General features: G+C 61.7%; 1 protein-coding gene across 1 annotated transcript in view; it reads right to left on the reverse strand.

Annotated features, from left to right (window-relative positions):
* Nucleotides 1-13,800, reverse strand: part of ADARB1 (adenosine deaminase RNA specific B1) — a 31,672-nt gene extending 17,872 nt beyond the window's left edge. Inside the window, exons 1-4 of the mRNA XM_058661560.1 lie at nt 13,692-13,800; nt 6,584-6,656; nt 2,558-3,483; nt 122-236 (exon numbers count right to left, since the gene is read on the reverse strand). Coding sequence (XP_058517543.1) covers nt 122-236; nt 2,558-3,483; nt 6,584-6,611 — 1,069 coding nt within the window. The 5' untranslated portion in view covers nt 6,612-6,656; nt 13,692-13,800. The remainder of the gene's footprint in view (nt 1-121; nt 237-2,557; nt 3,484-6,583; nt 6,657-13,691) is intronic.
* Between the last annotated feature and the right edge of the window lie 664 nt (nt 13,801-14,464).

A 14,464-nucleotide genomic window follows, 5' to 3' on the forward strand; every position in this document is an offset into this window, starting at 1 on the left:
CACACCCCGGGGAGGTTACCTGTGGTCATGACCCCACACCCCGGGGAGGTTACCTGTGGTCATGACCCTACAACCCCGGGGAGGTTACCTGTGGTCATGACCCCACACCCCAGGCAGTTACCTGTGGTCATGACGACCCCGGCCAGCACCTTCCTGCGGGCGTGAGGGGAGGAGAAGCTGTCGGTCAGGTCTCCAAACTTACCCAGGACCAGGCGGGAGACGGCGTCTGCCAGCACCTGGGAGGGGGCACAGACATAGGTCAGGCACAGCATGGGCAATGGCAAACATGGGATCAGGTGCCCAAGGGTCCAGTCGGGTTCTGGCTGAGTCAGCAGTGGGCCGATGGGAGCAGCCCATGGGGACCCACCCTCCCAGGCTGTGACCCTACCCACTGAGCTGCCCTCTGCAACAACCACACATGGCATATCTGTTGGGAGCATGTGCCAAGGACTGATGTGAACAGTCCCAGGCGGGAGAAGGGACAACCAGAAAAAGTGCTCTAAGCATCATGGAGCCTGGCACGGCTCCCCGCTGTTGGCACCACACTTGAGTCTCAGCGTTGGCGTGTGCTGGGCCCAGCCCGCTCACAGCCCTGCCAACCTGGAGCCTATGGGAGGCACACAGTTTCTGGGGGTGTGCTGTGGCATCCTGGGCCAATGCCCACATGGTTCCCAGGAGGGTGCTGTGGCGTCCTACACCAGTGCCCACATGGTTCCCAGGAGGGTGCCGTGGCGTCCTACACCAGTGCCCACGTGGTTCCCAGGAGGGTGCCGTGGTGTCCTACACCAGTGCCCATGCAGCTCCTGGGGGTGTGCTGTGGGCATCCTTGGCCACTGTTCACATGGTTCCCAGGGGGCATGCTGTGGTGTCCCACACCAGTGCCCATGCAGCTCCCAGGGGAGCACTTTGGCATCCCACACCAGTGCCCATGTGGCTTTCGGGGGTGTGCTGTGGGGCATCCTAGGCCAGGGCCCATGCGACTTCCAGGGATGTGCCATAGCGTCCTAGGCCAGGGCCCCTGGGGGGACATTCCCTGTGGTATCCAGACAGCTCAGACCATGCCTGGCAGAGCAGGTGGCACCTAGGCTGAGGTTTACCAAGGACCCAGGACACAACGGCCCACAGTGCTCTGGGAACTGCCGGGGGTGCAACAGGCCAAGTTCGGCCCCCACCCTCACCCTGTGTGCTCCAGCAGCCACCAGGTAAACCTCAGGTGCTCAGCAGAGCAGCCAGTGCCCTGAAGGCAGCTATTCAAGCAGAAGTTAGTGGTCAGATGTTTCCTGTGGCCATTGCCCGGCCAGCACCAGGGTGTTGCAGGGGCAAATATGAAATGCGTGGATGACAACCCCATTCCCGCACAGGGCCTCCTCAGAGAGGCCAGCAGAAGCACGCATGCAACCACTCGCGGCCCCATGGGTCAGGATGCGTTTGAACATATGGAGGGAAGGACAACACCAGGCTACAGAAGGCCAGGAGAAAAGCGAGTGTCCATCCCAGAGGGGTCTGGCCCTCGGGATGAGTGCCACCTGCCTGGGCAGATCCACAGGGGCGCGCAGCCCTTCCCACGGTGCCTGACTGGCTTTGTGGGTATTCATAAACTCGCGGAGTGACTGTGACGCCTGTGGGACGCCATGAGGCAAGAAGCCCACAGCCCGCGTGCAGCACCTCGGCAGAGCCCTGGAGAAACGCCTTTCATATTCACAACCGCATCAGAGGCCAGCCCAGTCCAGCAGCTCGCAGCAGGACCGCGCCAGGAGTGGTGACACCCTGGAGCTTCCCAGGCACTTGGGCAGAGCCTGTGCGGGCACACAGCACCACCCACCACCACACTCCTGCCCTGGACCACACAGGCCCAGGGGCCCAGATGCAGGCAGGAGGAAGGGGGCACCCACACAGCCTGCCCAGCCCAGGCCACTGCACATGACGGGCTTCTCACGTGGGCCCAAGGGCCCGGATGCAGGCAGCAGAAAGGGGCACCCACGCCAGCTGCCCCCTACACCCACACAGCCTGCCCGGCCCAGGCCACTGCACATGATGGGTTTCTCAATGCCCTGTGCCAACCCTGCCTATGTCCATGTGTGAGAATGTGGGACCCTTGCCGCGGACGGGAGCCATCAACGGGCTCCATGTCTCAGGAGTGAGGCGAGCGGGGACACACAGACTCCAGGGTGCCTGCTGCACACGGATGCCCTCCACACCACCGGCCAGCTCGGACCCCAGCTCCAGCAGCCGAGCGAGGCTGGAGCTGCGATGCACGTTGTACTCTGTCTGCAGAGGGAGGGTGCATTAGACAGACCCACCTGCAGGAGCCAGGCCCCCACCAGGAGCCTTCCTGTCTCTACCCTGTCCTGGACCCGGCTGGAGCAGTGCCCTCCCCACGCTCACACCTGCCTGGATCTGGGCTTCCCACCGAGGACACCACGGGCACAGCCCGAGCCCCCACAAGCACTTGCTGGAGGTGGAAAGGCCAGCCCTAGCTGGCCGCCCAGGACCGCCCCTCTGCGCAGGAGGGAACAGGCGCTTGGGGCGGCCAGGCCCGGAGGCGAGCGGTGCTCACCTGAGGCAGGTGCAACTGCAGCCCTTCGCTGGGGATGGGCTGGCGAGATGGCGTCTGGTCCAGGTGCAGATTGAAGACAGTGGCCAGGGCCGACTGCGCCGCCCGGGCCTTGGCCAACTTCTTGTTCCTGCCGGAGCCCTCGAAGAACTGGCCGTCCACCACCACAGACATGACGAAGCTCTTGGCGTGGCTCTCCCCGCTCTCGGACAGGAAGTCGTACTTGAGGCCCGGGCGCAGCTCGTTGAGGATCATCACCGGGTTCTTGCCGCTGGGTGGCGGGAAGGGCGGCAGGACGGGCAGCGGGGGCTGGACCAAGCTGGCGGGCACGGGGGAGGCGGACAGGCTGAGGTCCCCGCTCGAGCTGAACGAGTCATCCCCGTTGGCGCCCACGGAGAAGGGCGGCTCCATCTGCTCGGCCGTCTCGAAGCCGTTGAAGAGCACGTCGGGGAAGTCGGCCCGGTCGGACGTGAAGTCGGCGTTCACAGACAGGGTCCTGCCCATGGCCAGGTGGGCCTCGGAGGCGTTGGGGAACTGGACGAAGGACCGCAGAGCCTTCTCGGCCGCGTGCAGCTTGGCCTTCTTCTTGGTGGGGCCCGAGCCCTCGAACACCTGCCCGTTGACCTCCACGGACATGACGAAGAGCGGCGCGTGCACGGGCCCCGTCTGCGAGAGCAGCGTGTACTGCAGGCCCGGCTTGACCTCGTTGAGCTGCATCAGCGCGTTCTTGGGCAGCACGGGCCCCGGCATTTTCCTCCGCTTCTTGAGGCGGTACTTGGTGTGGCCATTGCTGCCCTCCTCCAGGGGCCGCTTCCTGCCGGCGCCCCCGTTGGAGAGCTGGGTCCCCTCGCTGGGCCCAGGTGCACCACCATCCTTGGGGGACACGTTGTCCAGGTTGCGGTTTTCCTTAATGTCCGCACTGCTGGAACCTGCGGTGCCCAGAAAGAGTAGCTTACAACGCCTTCGGTGCAGGATCTTGTAAATGCAAAATTTATAAGTTCCGTCATCTGCCTTTGTCCCTGGGCGAGCGGTGTGTGCTTAGGCCTCTGCTCAGGCCTGCCTGGGCCCGACGGCCGCAGCCACCACAGCCCGGCCCGCTGAGGCTGCTGGGCCGGGGCCGAGCCCTCGCTGTCACTCCTGCGGCCACCCTTGCCCCCTCCTTGTTCTTTCTAGTGAGAACGCTCTGGGGTGTCCAGGGACGCTCTAGACAGTGTCCAGACACCGGGGGAGCCAGGCGCCGAGGCCTGTCGGCGAGTTGGCAGGAGCGGCCGCAGCGCCGCTGGCAGGCTACACCTCTCGCCCTCGCCCTTCCTACCGGTGCCAGGCCATCTCAGAGGCAGCGCCCTAAAAACACGCACCCCCAGTCATCCAATCGACAGACTGCACTCACAGATCTTGGAAAAGTGCTGAACTTTTTAAAAGTAATTTTTGGAGCCTATGTGGTATCAATTTAAACTTATTCTCTGGGGTCTGAGTTCTCTCTGACCCACCAGATTCATGTAATGGTACAGCAACAGGAAGAGCTGCTGGGGCGTGGAGGCTGCACGCAGCCACGGCCTCCTGCTTCATAAATACACCTGCCGACTTTCTCGGTGGATATAGATTTTTTTTTCTTTTGGGATATTTGGTAGATTTTCTGAAGGAGTTGATTTTCCTATTTTTAAGGCATTTTGTATTTAAAATGAATAAAGGGACACAATCTGAAAATGTTCAAAGTGTACAAAAACAAGGCTGATTTTTAAAAACGGGAATAAGAGTGTGCGCACACCTCCTCAGTCCACAGACCGGCTTCTGCGCGGGAAAGAGGCATCCGCCACGGGAGCCTGGCACGGCCTCGCTGCCTGCAGGTGCAGGCCTCCTGCACTAGCTTTCAAAATGTCTCCTAAAAAACAGCTGTAAACCACAGCGCTTTCTAAAAAGTAAAGCGGCTCACAGGATGGTAGCCTCAGTACCTCAAGTGAACTCTGCAGGCCAAGCAACACCGAAGACACCATGGCGTGCTTCTGGGCTCAGCCCGTGGGAGGCTGCCGGCTCAGGGCTTCTGGGCTCAGCCCGTGGGAGGCTGCCGGCTCAGGGCTTCTGGGCTCAGCCCGTGGGAGGCTGCCGGCTCTGGGCTTCTGGGCTCAGCCCGTGGGAGGCTGCCGGCTCTGGGCTTCTGGGCTCAGCCTGTGGAAAGCTGCCGACTCCTGAGCTCTGGGCTCTGGGCTCACCCCTTGGGAGGCTGCCGGCTCCTGGGCTCTGGGCTCCTGGGCTCACCCCATGGGAGGGAGGCTGCCGGCTCCTGGGCTCTGGGCTCTGGGCTCAGCCCATGGGAGGCTGCCGGCTCAGATGGCCTTGCAAGCAGTGCCCTCTGAAGTGGAGCGTCACCAATTCCCAGGATCTCACACCGGTCAGTGCGGGCAACTCCATGGGACAGGGATGTGTCCCATGGTAGAGGAGGGCCCTGGGGCTTGTCCCTGCAGACACCCCTCTTAGAGTCCTGAAGCACACACCACTTCTCCCAGGCGGCAAAGCCGATGGACTGGACAGTAAATTTTCATTTATAACATCCTCCAGCAAAAGCTCAATAGGTTACTCCTTTCGGTGCTCAAAGGAAACAAAAGGTTAGAGAGAGCGGGATGGGAGGGGGGTCGGGAGGAAGAGAGCAGAGCGAGGCGGTGAGGGTGGGGAGGGAAGGTGGGACCCCGCTCCTGTGCGGGTGAGGACACGACACCCTGGGCTGCCGCATGCAGGCTGGCTCGCGGCCACACGGCAGGGCAAAGAGAAGCACACCATTACACACGCATGCCACACACTCGTGCCACGTATCCACGCTCTTCAGAGACACACGGTGGCCAGCACCATGTTGACAGCTCTGTGATCCTGAGAAAAACACATGCTGGGTCACACTGTTCCTGCAAAGCACAACTCCTCTAGGACCAGGGAGCTCCGCGGTCCTGCTCGCATTCTGTCTGCTAGCAAGGCGTCTGTGGGAAGGAAGACCAGACGTTAGCTGCAGGTTACCGTCGCGAGCCTGGTGGGGCGGGCGCTGCCTCCACAGGGGCCGATGTGCTGCAAAAATGTCAACATTTGGGACTAAACTGGACACTCCAACACTGTGGCACTAGAACTGGCAGCTCATCTTTCCAGAAAAATCCATGCACAAGGTCCCCGGGTCTCCACACGCGGCCCAGGGGCATGCACAGTCTCCTTCCAGGGCGTTCCTGCAGATGCCAAGTGTGATAATCTTTCAAAACGGGAGCTCCTCGAGCAGAGGGGTGACACTGGACACAGCAGCAAGCCACCCAGGGGAAACACAGGGCTGCGCTCCGGGAGTGGGACTGGGGGGAGGCCAGCAGCCCCAGGAGAGGAACATGCTGGCTGCACGGGCCCTGCTGGCCCAGGTCACACCCACAGCTCAGGGCCCATGAACCTGACAGGGCCCAGGCAGACACCGCCCAGGGGAGAGCCAGTTCTAGTGCCAGGCGTCGCTGTGGGGAGATGTGCTGCTGCTTGGGCACCCCGTGTCCTTCCCTGAGAGCAGCGGGCACCCACCAGTGACCAGAAGGCGGATGCCTCGTCCTCACCCCCCTCTGTGCCCTGGCAGCTTTGGTGGGAGACCCTCACCCAGATACACTGCTGCCTGGGACAACAGTTCACCCAACTTCCAAGGGAGTGCGAGTGGAGTGGAGCCTGAGGGGTTCCTGGAGCGGCAGGTGCAGCTGGGCCCCTCTCAGAGGCCAGGCTGTGGCAGCTCCCTCTGAGGTGAGCCCTGCCACGCGCGGGCACAGGCCCCGGCCAGCTTGCCTCCCGAGAGATGCACACCCAGGCTGTCCTGCCCCACGTCGACCCCAAGGAGTAATGGGACCTGGACAGCTGAAGGGACAGAGTCCAGGTGGCACTGGTGCCTGCTGTGGAAAAGTGTGAGAGTTAAGGCCGTGGTCAGTGCCCATGTCGGAGGAAACGGCGGCCTGCCCACACTGAGCTCGACGGGCAAACTGGAATGCCAGCGGGAACAGGCCATGACACAGAGGGAGGCCGGGCTCTTACTCATGCTCTCCTCGTCTTCTGCATCCATGGCAGACACGGCCGAGGGCTCTTGACAGGCGGTGACCGGTTCTGTCTGAAAGACAGCAAGGAAGCAGTGTTGAGTGTGCCCTCCGGGTGCCCCGCGCCATGCCTGCCAGCGAGAGCAGGAGTGTGGTCTGTCGCCTGGTGGGGCCAGCATCCCCCGAGGTGCGCCAGTCACCGGGAGCCGGAGTCAGGGACACAGCAATGCCGGCTATGGCACTGGCCACCCAGGAAGGCCTGATTCCCGGCACTCGGTCTCACACACGGGCCTGCAGCCTAAGCTGGCCTGCACGCTCAGGTGCCCTGCTCAGCTGGCCAGGGGCACTGAGGGCAGCCCCAGAGTGCGACATGGTTACCTGGCTCCCAGGCTGGCCACGCTGCTGTCTAGCTGCTGCTGCCCACCCAACAAGGTCTGCCTTCCTGCACGTCCTGGCTGCACCCTGCAAAGCCATGCTGGCACAGAGCACGTCACAGGGTCCCAGAGGGACAGGCAGGCACTTCTGGTGACCAGATCGCTTCTACACAAATAAGGCGCACATTCTACGTCACTGACAGGCAGATCACCGCTTTGGAAACGGCGGCTTCAGGCGTGAAGCGCAGCACGCATCGTACACCTGGCACATGGCTCTCAGGACAACCACTGGCCCTTGTTGCTGAAAACCACACGGAGGTCTACGTACAGTCCTTGACTCCAGAAAGCCCTGCAGACAGCGGGCAGCACACGGCTCCGCTGTCCACCAGTGTGACACACTGGTTCCCCGAGGATCACCTCGAAGCCCGCTGCTGGCCGGGAGCCTCGGGCGGGCCTCACATGGGCGTGTGGCTGCCCGACACACCACAGGCACAGGTGTTGCTTGCCCCGCACAGGACTACTTACTGATGACAAGACAGCATGCGGAGTGACTGCACAGTCACACCACACAGCGGGGGGCACAGACAGAGCTGATGGGGACCCCCGGGGGGCAGCCGGAGGTGACACAGGTGGACACTCGAGGCTCATGCCATGCTCCTGTCCCCAGAGTGAGGTGCAGGCACAAGACAGGAGACGGTCCCCACACGGAGGGGAGATGCCTCAGCTGGGATGGGCGTTCTCAGGGCCCCACAGGTCAGCAGATTGGAAGATGCTGTGGCTGGGCCCAAGGCACTGTGGGTTCTGGGACCCTGCGCTCAACCGGTGCAAGCCGGTCTACTCCTGTACTGGGCACTTCCTTGGAGATGAGATCTGTGCCCAGGACCCCCACACGTCACACACAGCACGCATACAAGGCCACACTGAGGTGGCAAGAGGAAGGCGTAGGCATATGTCAGATCAGGCCAGGACGGTGCTGGGCCAGCAGGCGTGTGCCCACTGTGGCCATCCCGACCCCAGGGAGGCCGCTCCTGGCTAATGTCACCTTCACCCTACAATCCCGAAGCCCCGTGGCCACGACTGCTGGCCACGCACACCCTGAGCTCCTTTTAGGAGCAGACAATGGCCCACGGGTGTGGAGGCCCATATGGGGTGGCAGGCGCCTGGCCGCAGCCCAGCCAGCCCCAGCTGCCACGGAGGGAACCAATGGATGAAAGGTCTTTGTCTATCTCTGCTCCGTCACCCTGCCTTTCAAATCCTTAGACCTGAAATACTTCAATGATGTTCTCTTGCTTTGGCCTTGAGTCTCTGCTAAGGGCCAAACAGGCAGGCCGATGCCACCTGCCAGCCTTGGTGAGGCTGGCTCACCCTGGAACCCGGGGGCACAGCAGGGGGCAGCCAACATCTCACCTGCTGGAAGCTCAGAACTACCACACTGCGCTCCAGCGAGCGACACACGCACGGCCACGGCTTCCAGTCCACAGCTCTGTGCAGCTGCACTGAGACACCACTGGGGCTGCGTGTGGAGATGTGAGGGCTGGCTGAGCACGGCGCAGAGGAGCCCCCGCCCTGAGGGAGCCGCAGTAGGATCTGCACCCTGCCAGGAGGCTGTGGCAGAGAGCCAGGGTGCTGCCACAGGGACACGAAGCCGACCAGGCCTTGGTGAAACCATCTCTGGGCAGGTGACAAGGGACCCTGGAGGAAACGGGGTGTCCCTTGCCCCCACACCAGGCCCTGCCCTACCTCCTTGGCACCATCTGCTGGCTGTACAGACTCCCACCATCACCCAGATGCCCCAGACTGGGGCCTTCACCCCTTGGGGTCAGATGCACACCCCTCCCACTGGCCACAGCCCTCGTCCCCACACGGCCCTTGAGCTCTACAGACCCTTGAGCCAGAAGACAAGAGCCAGCCAGCAGCCACAGGGGTCAGCAGCAACCTGGGCCTGGCCACTTTGGGGGGCAAGGTCCTCCTGTACTTTCTCCTACATAGGAAGCCAGGCCAGGAAGGAGTGTGATGAACAGTCTGTCTACATGAGGGCGCCACTGCACGCCTGGCACTGCCAGGTCCACCCAGGGAGGGAGGCCGTGGAGCCACTGTCCCAGCAGATCACCCACAGCACATACTGACACCACCAGCTGGGGGATCCCCACACACCCTGGACAGCAGTGTTCTAGGGGCGTGGCAGCTCATCCCACACTCAGGTAGACAGGAAACCACCCCAAATGTAGACTGCGAACTCCACCATGCTACAGAACATTTCAGACATGATGCCAAGTTCCACTCAGAATGTCTTTAATTCCGTGAAACAGGAAGCAGCCCCAAATCAAACACTCGTGGCCAGCTCCAGCATGACGTGGTCTGCCTCCCGCCGGGGTCACACTGACCCCAGGTGCAGCCCGGCCAGCAGCACCCTGGGCGCACCACCTTCTCCAAGGTGTGCAGGCAACACCCCACAGCACAGGATGCCTCAGCGACTCCCCAGGGTTAGGCAAAGTCAGCCGGCCCCTGTGACTGCGCAAGGCCTAGACGCGGGAGAAACTTCACACGGAAGTAGTGGAGTCCTGTGCTCCACCAACCTGTGCTGGGAATTGCACACACTGCTGAGACGAGGTGCGACTGTGTTAGGGCCCCCTCACTGGCTGTGACTGTGTTAGGGCCCCCCTCACTGGCTGTGACTGTGTTAGGGCCCCCCTCACTGGCTGTGACTGTGTTAGGGCCCCGACCCCCCTCACTGGCTGTGACTGTGTTAGGGCCCCCTCACTGGCTGTGACTGTGTTAGGGCCCCGACCCCCCTCACTGGCTGTGACTGTGTTAGGGCCCCCCTCACTGGCTGTGACTGTGTTAGGGCCCCGACCCCCCTCACTGGCTGTGACTGTGTTAGGGCCCCCTCACTGGCTGTGACTGTGTTAGGGCCCCGACCCCCCTCACTGGCTGTGACTGTGTTAGGGCCCCCTCACTGGCTGTGACTCTGTTAGGGCCCCCCTCACTGGCTGTGACTGTGTTAGGGCCCCCTCACTGGCTGTGACTGTGTTAGGGCCCCCCTCACTGGCTGTGACTGTGTTAGGGCCCCCTCACTGGCTGTGACTGTGTTAGGGCCCCCCTCACTGGCTGTGACTGTGTTAGGGCCCCCTCACTGGCTGTGACTGTGTTAGGGCCCCACTCACTGGCTGTGACTGTGTTAGGGCCCCCCTCACTGGCTGTGACTGTGTTAGGGCCCCCCTCACTGGCTGTGACTGTGTTAGGGCCCCCCTCACTGGCTGTGACTGTGTTAGGGCCCCCCTCACTGGCTGTGACTGTGTTAGGGCCCCCTCACTGGCTGTGACTGTGTTAGGGCCCCGACCCCCCTCACTGGCTGTGACTGTGTTAGGGCCCCCTCACTGGCTGTGACTGTGTTAGGGCCCCCCTCACTGGCTGTGACTGTGTTAGGGCCCCCTCACTGGCTGTGACTGTGTTAGGGCCCCCCTCACTGGCTGTGACTGTGTTAGGGCCCCCTCACTGGCTGTGACTGTGTTAGGGCCCCGACCCCCCTCACTGGCTGTGACTGTGTTAGGGCCCCCCTCACTGGCTGTGACTGTGTTAGGGTCCCCTCACTGGCTGTGACTGTGTTAGGGCCCCGACCCCCCCTCACTGGCTGTGACTGTGTTAGGGCCCCCCTCACTGGCTGTGACTGTGTTAGGGCCCCACTCACTGGCTGTGACTGTGTTAGGGCCCCCCTCACTGGCTGTGACTGTGTTAGGGCCCCGACCCCCCTCACTGGCTGTGACTGTGTTAGGGCCCCCCTCACTGGCTGTGACTGTGTTAGGGCCCCGACCCCCCTCACTGGCTGTGACTGTGTTAGGGCCCCCCTCACTGGCTGTGACTGTGTTAGGGAGCCCCTCACTGGCTGTGACTGTGTTAGGGCCCCCTCACTGGCTGTGACTGTGTTAGGGCCCCCCTCACTGGCTGTGACTGTGTTAGGGCCCCGACCCCCCTCACTGGCTGTGACTGTGTTAGGGCCCCCCTCACTGGCTGTGACTGTGTTAGGGCCCCCCTCACTGGCTGTGACTGTGTTAGGGCCCCACTCACTGGCTGTGACTGTGTTAGGGCCCCCTCACTGGCTGTGACTGTGTTAGGGCCCCGACCCCCCTCACTGGCTGTGACTGTGTTAGGGCCCCCCTCACTGGCTGTGACTGTGTTAGGGCCCCCCTCACTGGCTGTGACTGTGTTAGGGCCCCCCTCACTGGCTGTGACTGTGTTAGGGCCCCCTCACTGGCTGTGACTGTGTTAGGGCTCCTCTCACTGGCTGTGACTGTGTTAGGGCCCCCCTCACTGGCTGTGACTGTGTTAGGGCCCCCCTCACTGGCTGTGACTGTGTTAGGGCCCCGACCCCCCTCACTGGCTGTGACTGTGTTAGGGCCCCGACCCCCCTCACTGGCTGTGACTGTGTTAGGGCCCCACTCACTGGCTGTGACTGTGTTAGGGCCCCGACCCCCCTCACTGGCTGTGACTGTGTTAGGGCCCCCCTCACTGGCTGTGACTGTGTTAGGGCCCCACTCACTGGCTGTGACTGTGTTAGGGCCCCCTCACTGGCTGTGACTGTGTTAGGGCCCCCCTCACTGGCTGTGACTGTGTTAGGGCCCCCCTCACTGGCTGTGACTGTGTTAGGGCCCCCTCACTGGCTGTGACTGTGTTAGGGCCCCGACCCCCCTCACTGGCTGTGACTGTGTTAGGGGCCCCCTCACTGTCTGTGACTGTGTTAGGGCCCCGACCCCCCTCACTGGCTGTGACTGTGTTAGGGCCCCCTCACTGGCTGAGACTGCCCTGGTGTTGAGTGACCCCACATGTCTTCTAGGTTCAGAGGCCCTGGTGTGTCAGGATGAGGAGCAGGAGTGGCACATGGTGACTGCCAGAAGTGAGAGCCATGTCCTGCCCTCAGGCGCCCCGGGGGAGCCACTGCCTACCGCCGAGTGGGGACAAGCAGGGGCCTCCAAGGAGGAATGTGCTTTACTCACAGCTTCCAGCCTCACTCGTGCTGTATTCCACAGCAGCCGGAAACGCAGAGATAACGTTTCAGGCTCTTGACCGCCAACAGCCGTCCTCACTGAACCCGAGGCTCGGCACGGCGGCCTCTCACGGGGAGACGGCGTGCGGGTCTGGCTTACACCCCGAGCTTCCTCAGCACTCCGACAGCTCCCGCCTCCCGCCCAACCTCTGTTGTGTGCCTTTAAGAACAGGCTATTTGTGCAAAGGATTATAAATAATTCATTCCTCCAGTGCTTACAGTATATAAAAATACTTGCCTTTCACTACACGGCATAATTAATGCTTCAGTGCTACGGCACGTTAAAAATAGGCAGCCATAAATTACACCTCACTTAGCAACAAGGGACTGGAGTCACTCAGGCTCGCGCAGGCCGGCATGAACACTGTCTTCCAAGAAACCCAGGTTACAGAGCACCGACGTCAAGTCACTGCCAAACTTAGAGACGGCTGTGGTGGAAAGGCAAGGTACATCATGGGGTACAACTGAGGGACACTAACCCTGACCACAGCACACAGCCATGGACACTAACCTTGACCACAGCACACAGCCATGGACACTAACCTTGACCACAGCACACAGCCATGGACACTAACCTTGACCACAGCACACAGCCATGGACACTAACCCTGACCACAGCACACAGCCATGGACACTAACCTTGACCACAGCACACAGCCAAGGACACTAACCCTGACCACAGCACACAGCCAAGGACACTAACCTTGGCCATAGCACACAGCCATGGACACTAACCCTGACCACAGCACACAGCCATGGACACTAACCTTGGCCATAGCACACAGCCATGGAGAATAATCTAGGCCCATAGGACACCCCATAGAGGGTAGCCTTGCCCTTGCTTTGCCCACTCTGCCAATGAACCAAGAGAAGAGCATAGCTGAAGAGAAAACAAAACCTCTTCCAGCCTCTCTGGAACCTTCCATCCCTGACATCAGAAAGAAATGGAGAGCCCAGTGGTCAGATGCTGCGTGTTTCCACGCCGTAACACAGTGATCCCAGCCGCTCTCCCGCCCTCTCACGTCTCTGTGACACCTGTGTCCCCAACGGCTCCACGCAGCACCGAGGGACTTCAAGTGGACAGAGCAGCACCCCTTGTACCCAGCACCTTGCAGCCACCTTGCCTGGACCCAGGAAGCAAGCTTCACCATGAGCGTCCTCATGAGAACCTCCCACGCCACACTGAGCTCTGTGGGGCGTCAGCATCCGTCCTGGTGTGAGCGTGGGGCACAGCGTTGCCCGGGCCGCTTGTGACGCCCACCTCCTGCAGCTGGCCTGCTCGGTGTGCCGACTGCCCTCCCAACGCCAGCTGCCTACGGACGTCCCCTGGGTGGCTCCTGGCTTTGCCCTGGTCTAGCTCCAGCAGCTGTGGGCACGAGTGGGCTGAAGCAGATGGGGGTCTGCCTCTCCCCCTTCAGATAAGTGGATAAATGCTTAACAAACATGTGTTTGTTTCAGCTCTCCTCTGAGTCCCGTCACACCAGCAGCCCCACGTGCTGGGAGCCTTGTTCTCATCACCCAGAACAAGCCAACAGCTGCCGCTAAAGGCTTTGGGCAGGTCTGGCCTGGCACCAGCCACATACAGCGCCGATGGCGCTGCACCCGGCGCCAGGCCACCCGGCGGACGCCCCGTGAGGTGAGCGGAGGCTGCGCTGCGTCCCCGTGAAGCTTCAGCCGTGCAGGTCTCCACTCACCTGGCAGTTCTGGTCCCTAGCAGGGCTTCCTTCAGCACGAGCAGGCCGGGCCGAGATCCCAGCAGGACCAGGCCGGACGAGGTGGGCGCCCAGGCGCTGCTTCTCCAAGCCCGGGGAGGATCCCTGCTCCCGCTCCACAGATGGCGCTCTGAGTAAGAAAAGGCCCAGTTACTCTGTGAAGTCTCTCCATTGTGTCAGAGGTGAACTCTAATGATAAACTCTTCCCAGTAAAAATACCCTTCCAGGGGATGCATTGTGGCACTGTACAGTAGGCCCACACCCCACATGAGCGTGGGTTCAAGTCCCGGCTGCTGCACTTCCGATCTGGCTGCCTGCTGATGCGCCTGGGAACGCAGTGGAGGACGGCCCAAGCGCTCAGGCCCTGAACTCATGTGGGAGACCCAGGTGACACTCCTGGCCCCTGGCTTCAGGCTGGCCCAGTCCCAGCTGTTGTAACCATTTGGAGAGTAAACCAGCAAATGGAAGATCTCTCTTTGTAGCTCTGTTGTTCAAATAAACGAATAACTAAATCTTTTTAAACATTCTCTTGCTGATTGCAAGTCTAAGTAATTTTCAGTAACTTTTACATGCACTGGGTGACAGCCACATGCAGTTCTCCTCCACGAGCACCAGGGGGCCACACTAAGCAGAGCTGCAGGCCGACGGCTCTGGACCTACCCCGCTCCGGACCCTGCTCTGCCAAGGCCCTGACCGCTCCACCTCCACCCGCCCCGGCCCCTGCTTCAACTGGGAAACCGCATATGCCAACCTCT

Source organism: Ochotona princeps, chromosome 3 (genome assembly GCF_030435755.1).
Source record: "Ochotona princeps isolate mOchPri1 chromosome 3, mOchPri1.hap1, whole genome shotgun sequence".
NCBI classification, from domain to species: Eukaryota; Metazoa; Chordata; class Mammalia; order Lagomorpha; family Ochotonidae; genus Ochotona; species Ochotona princeps.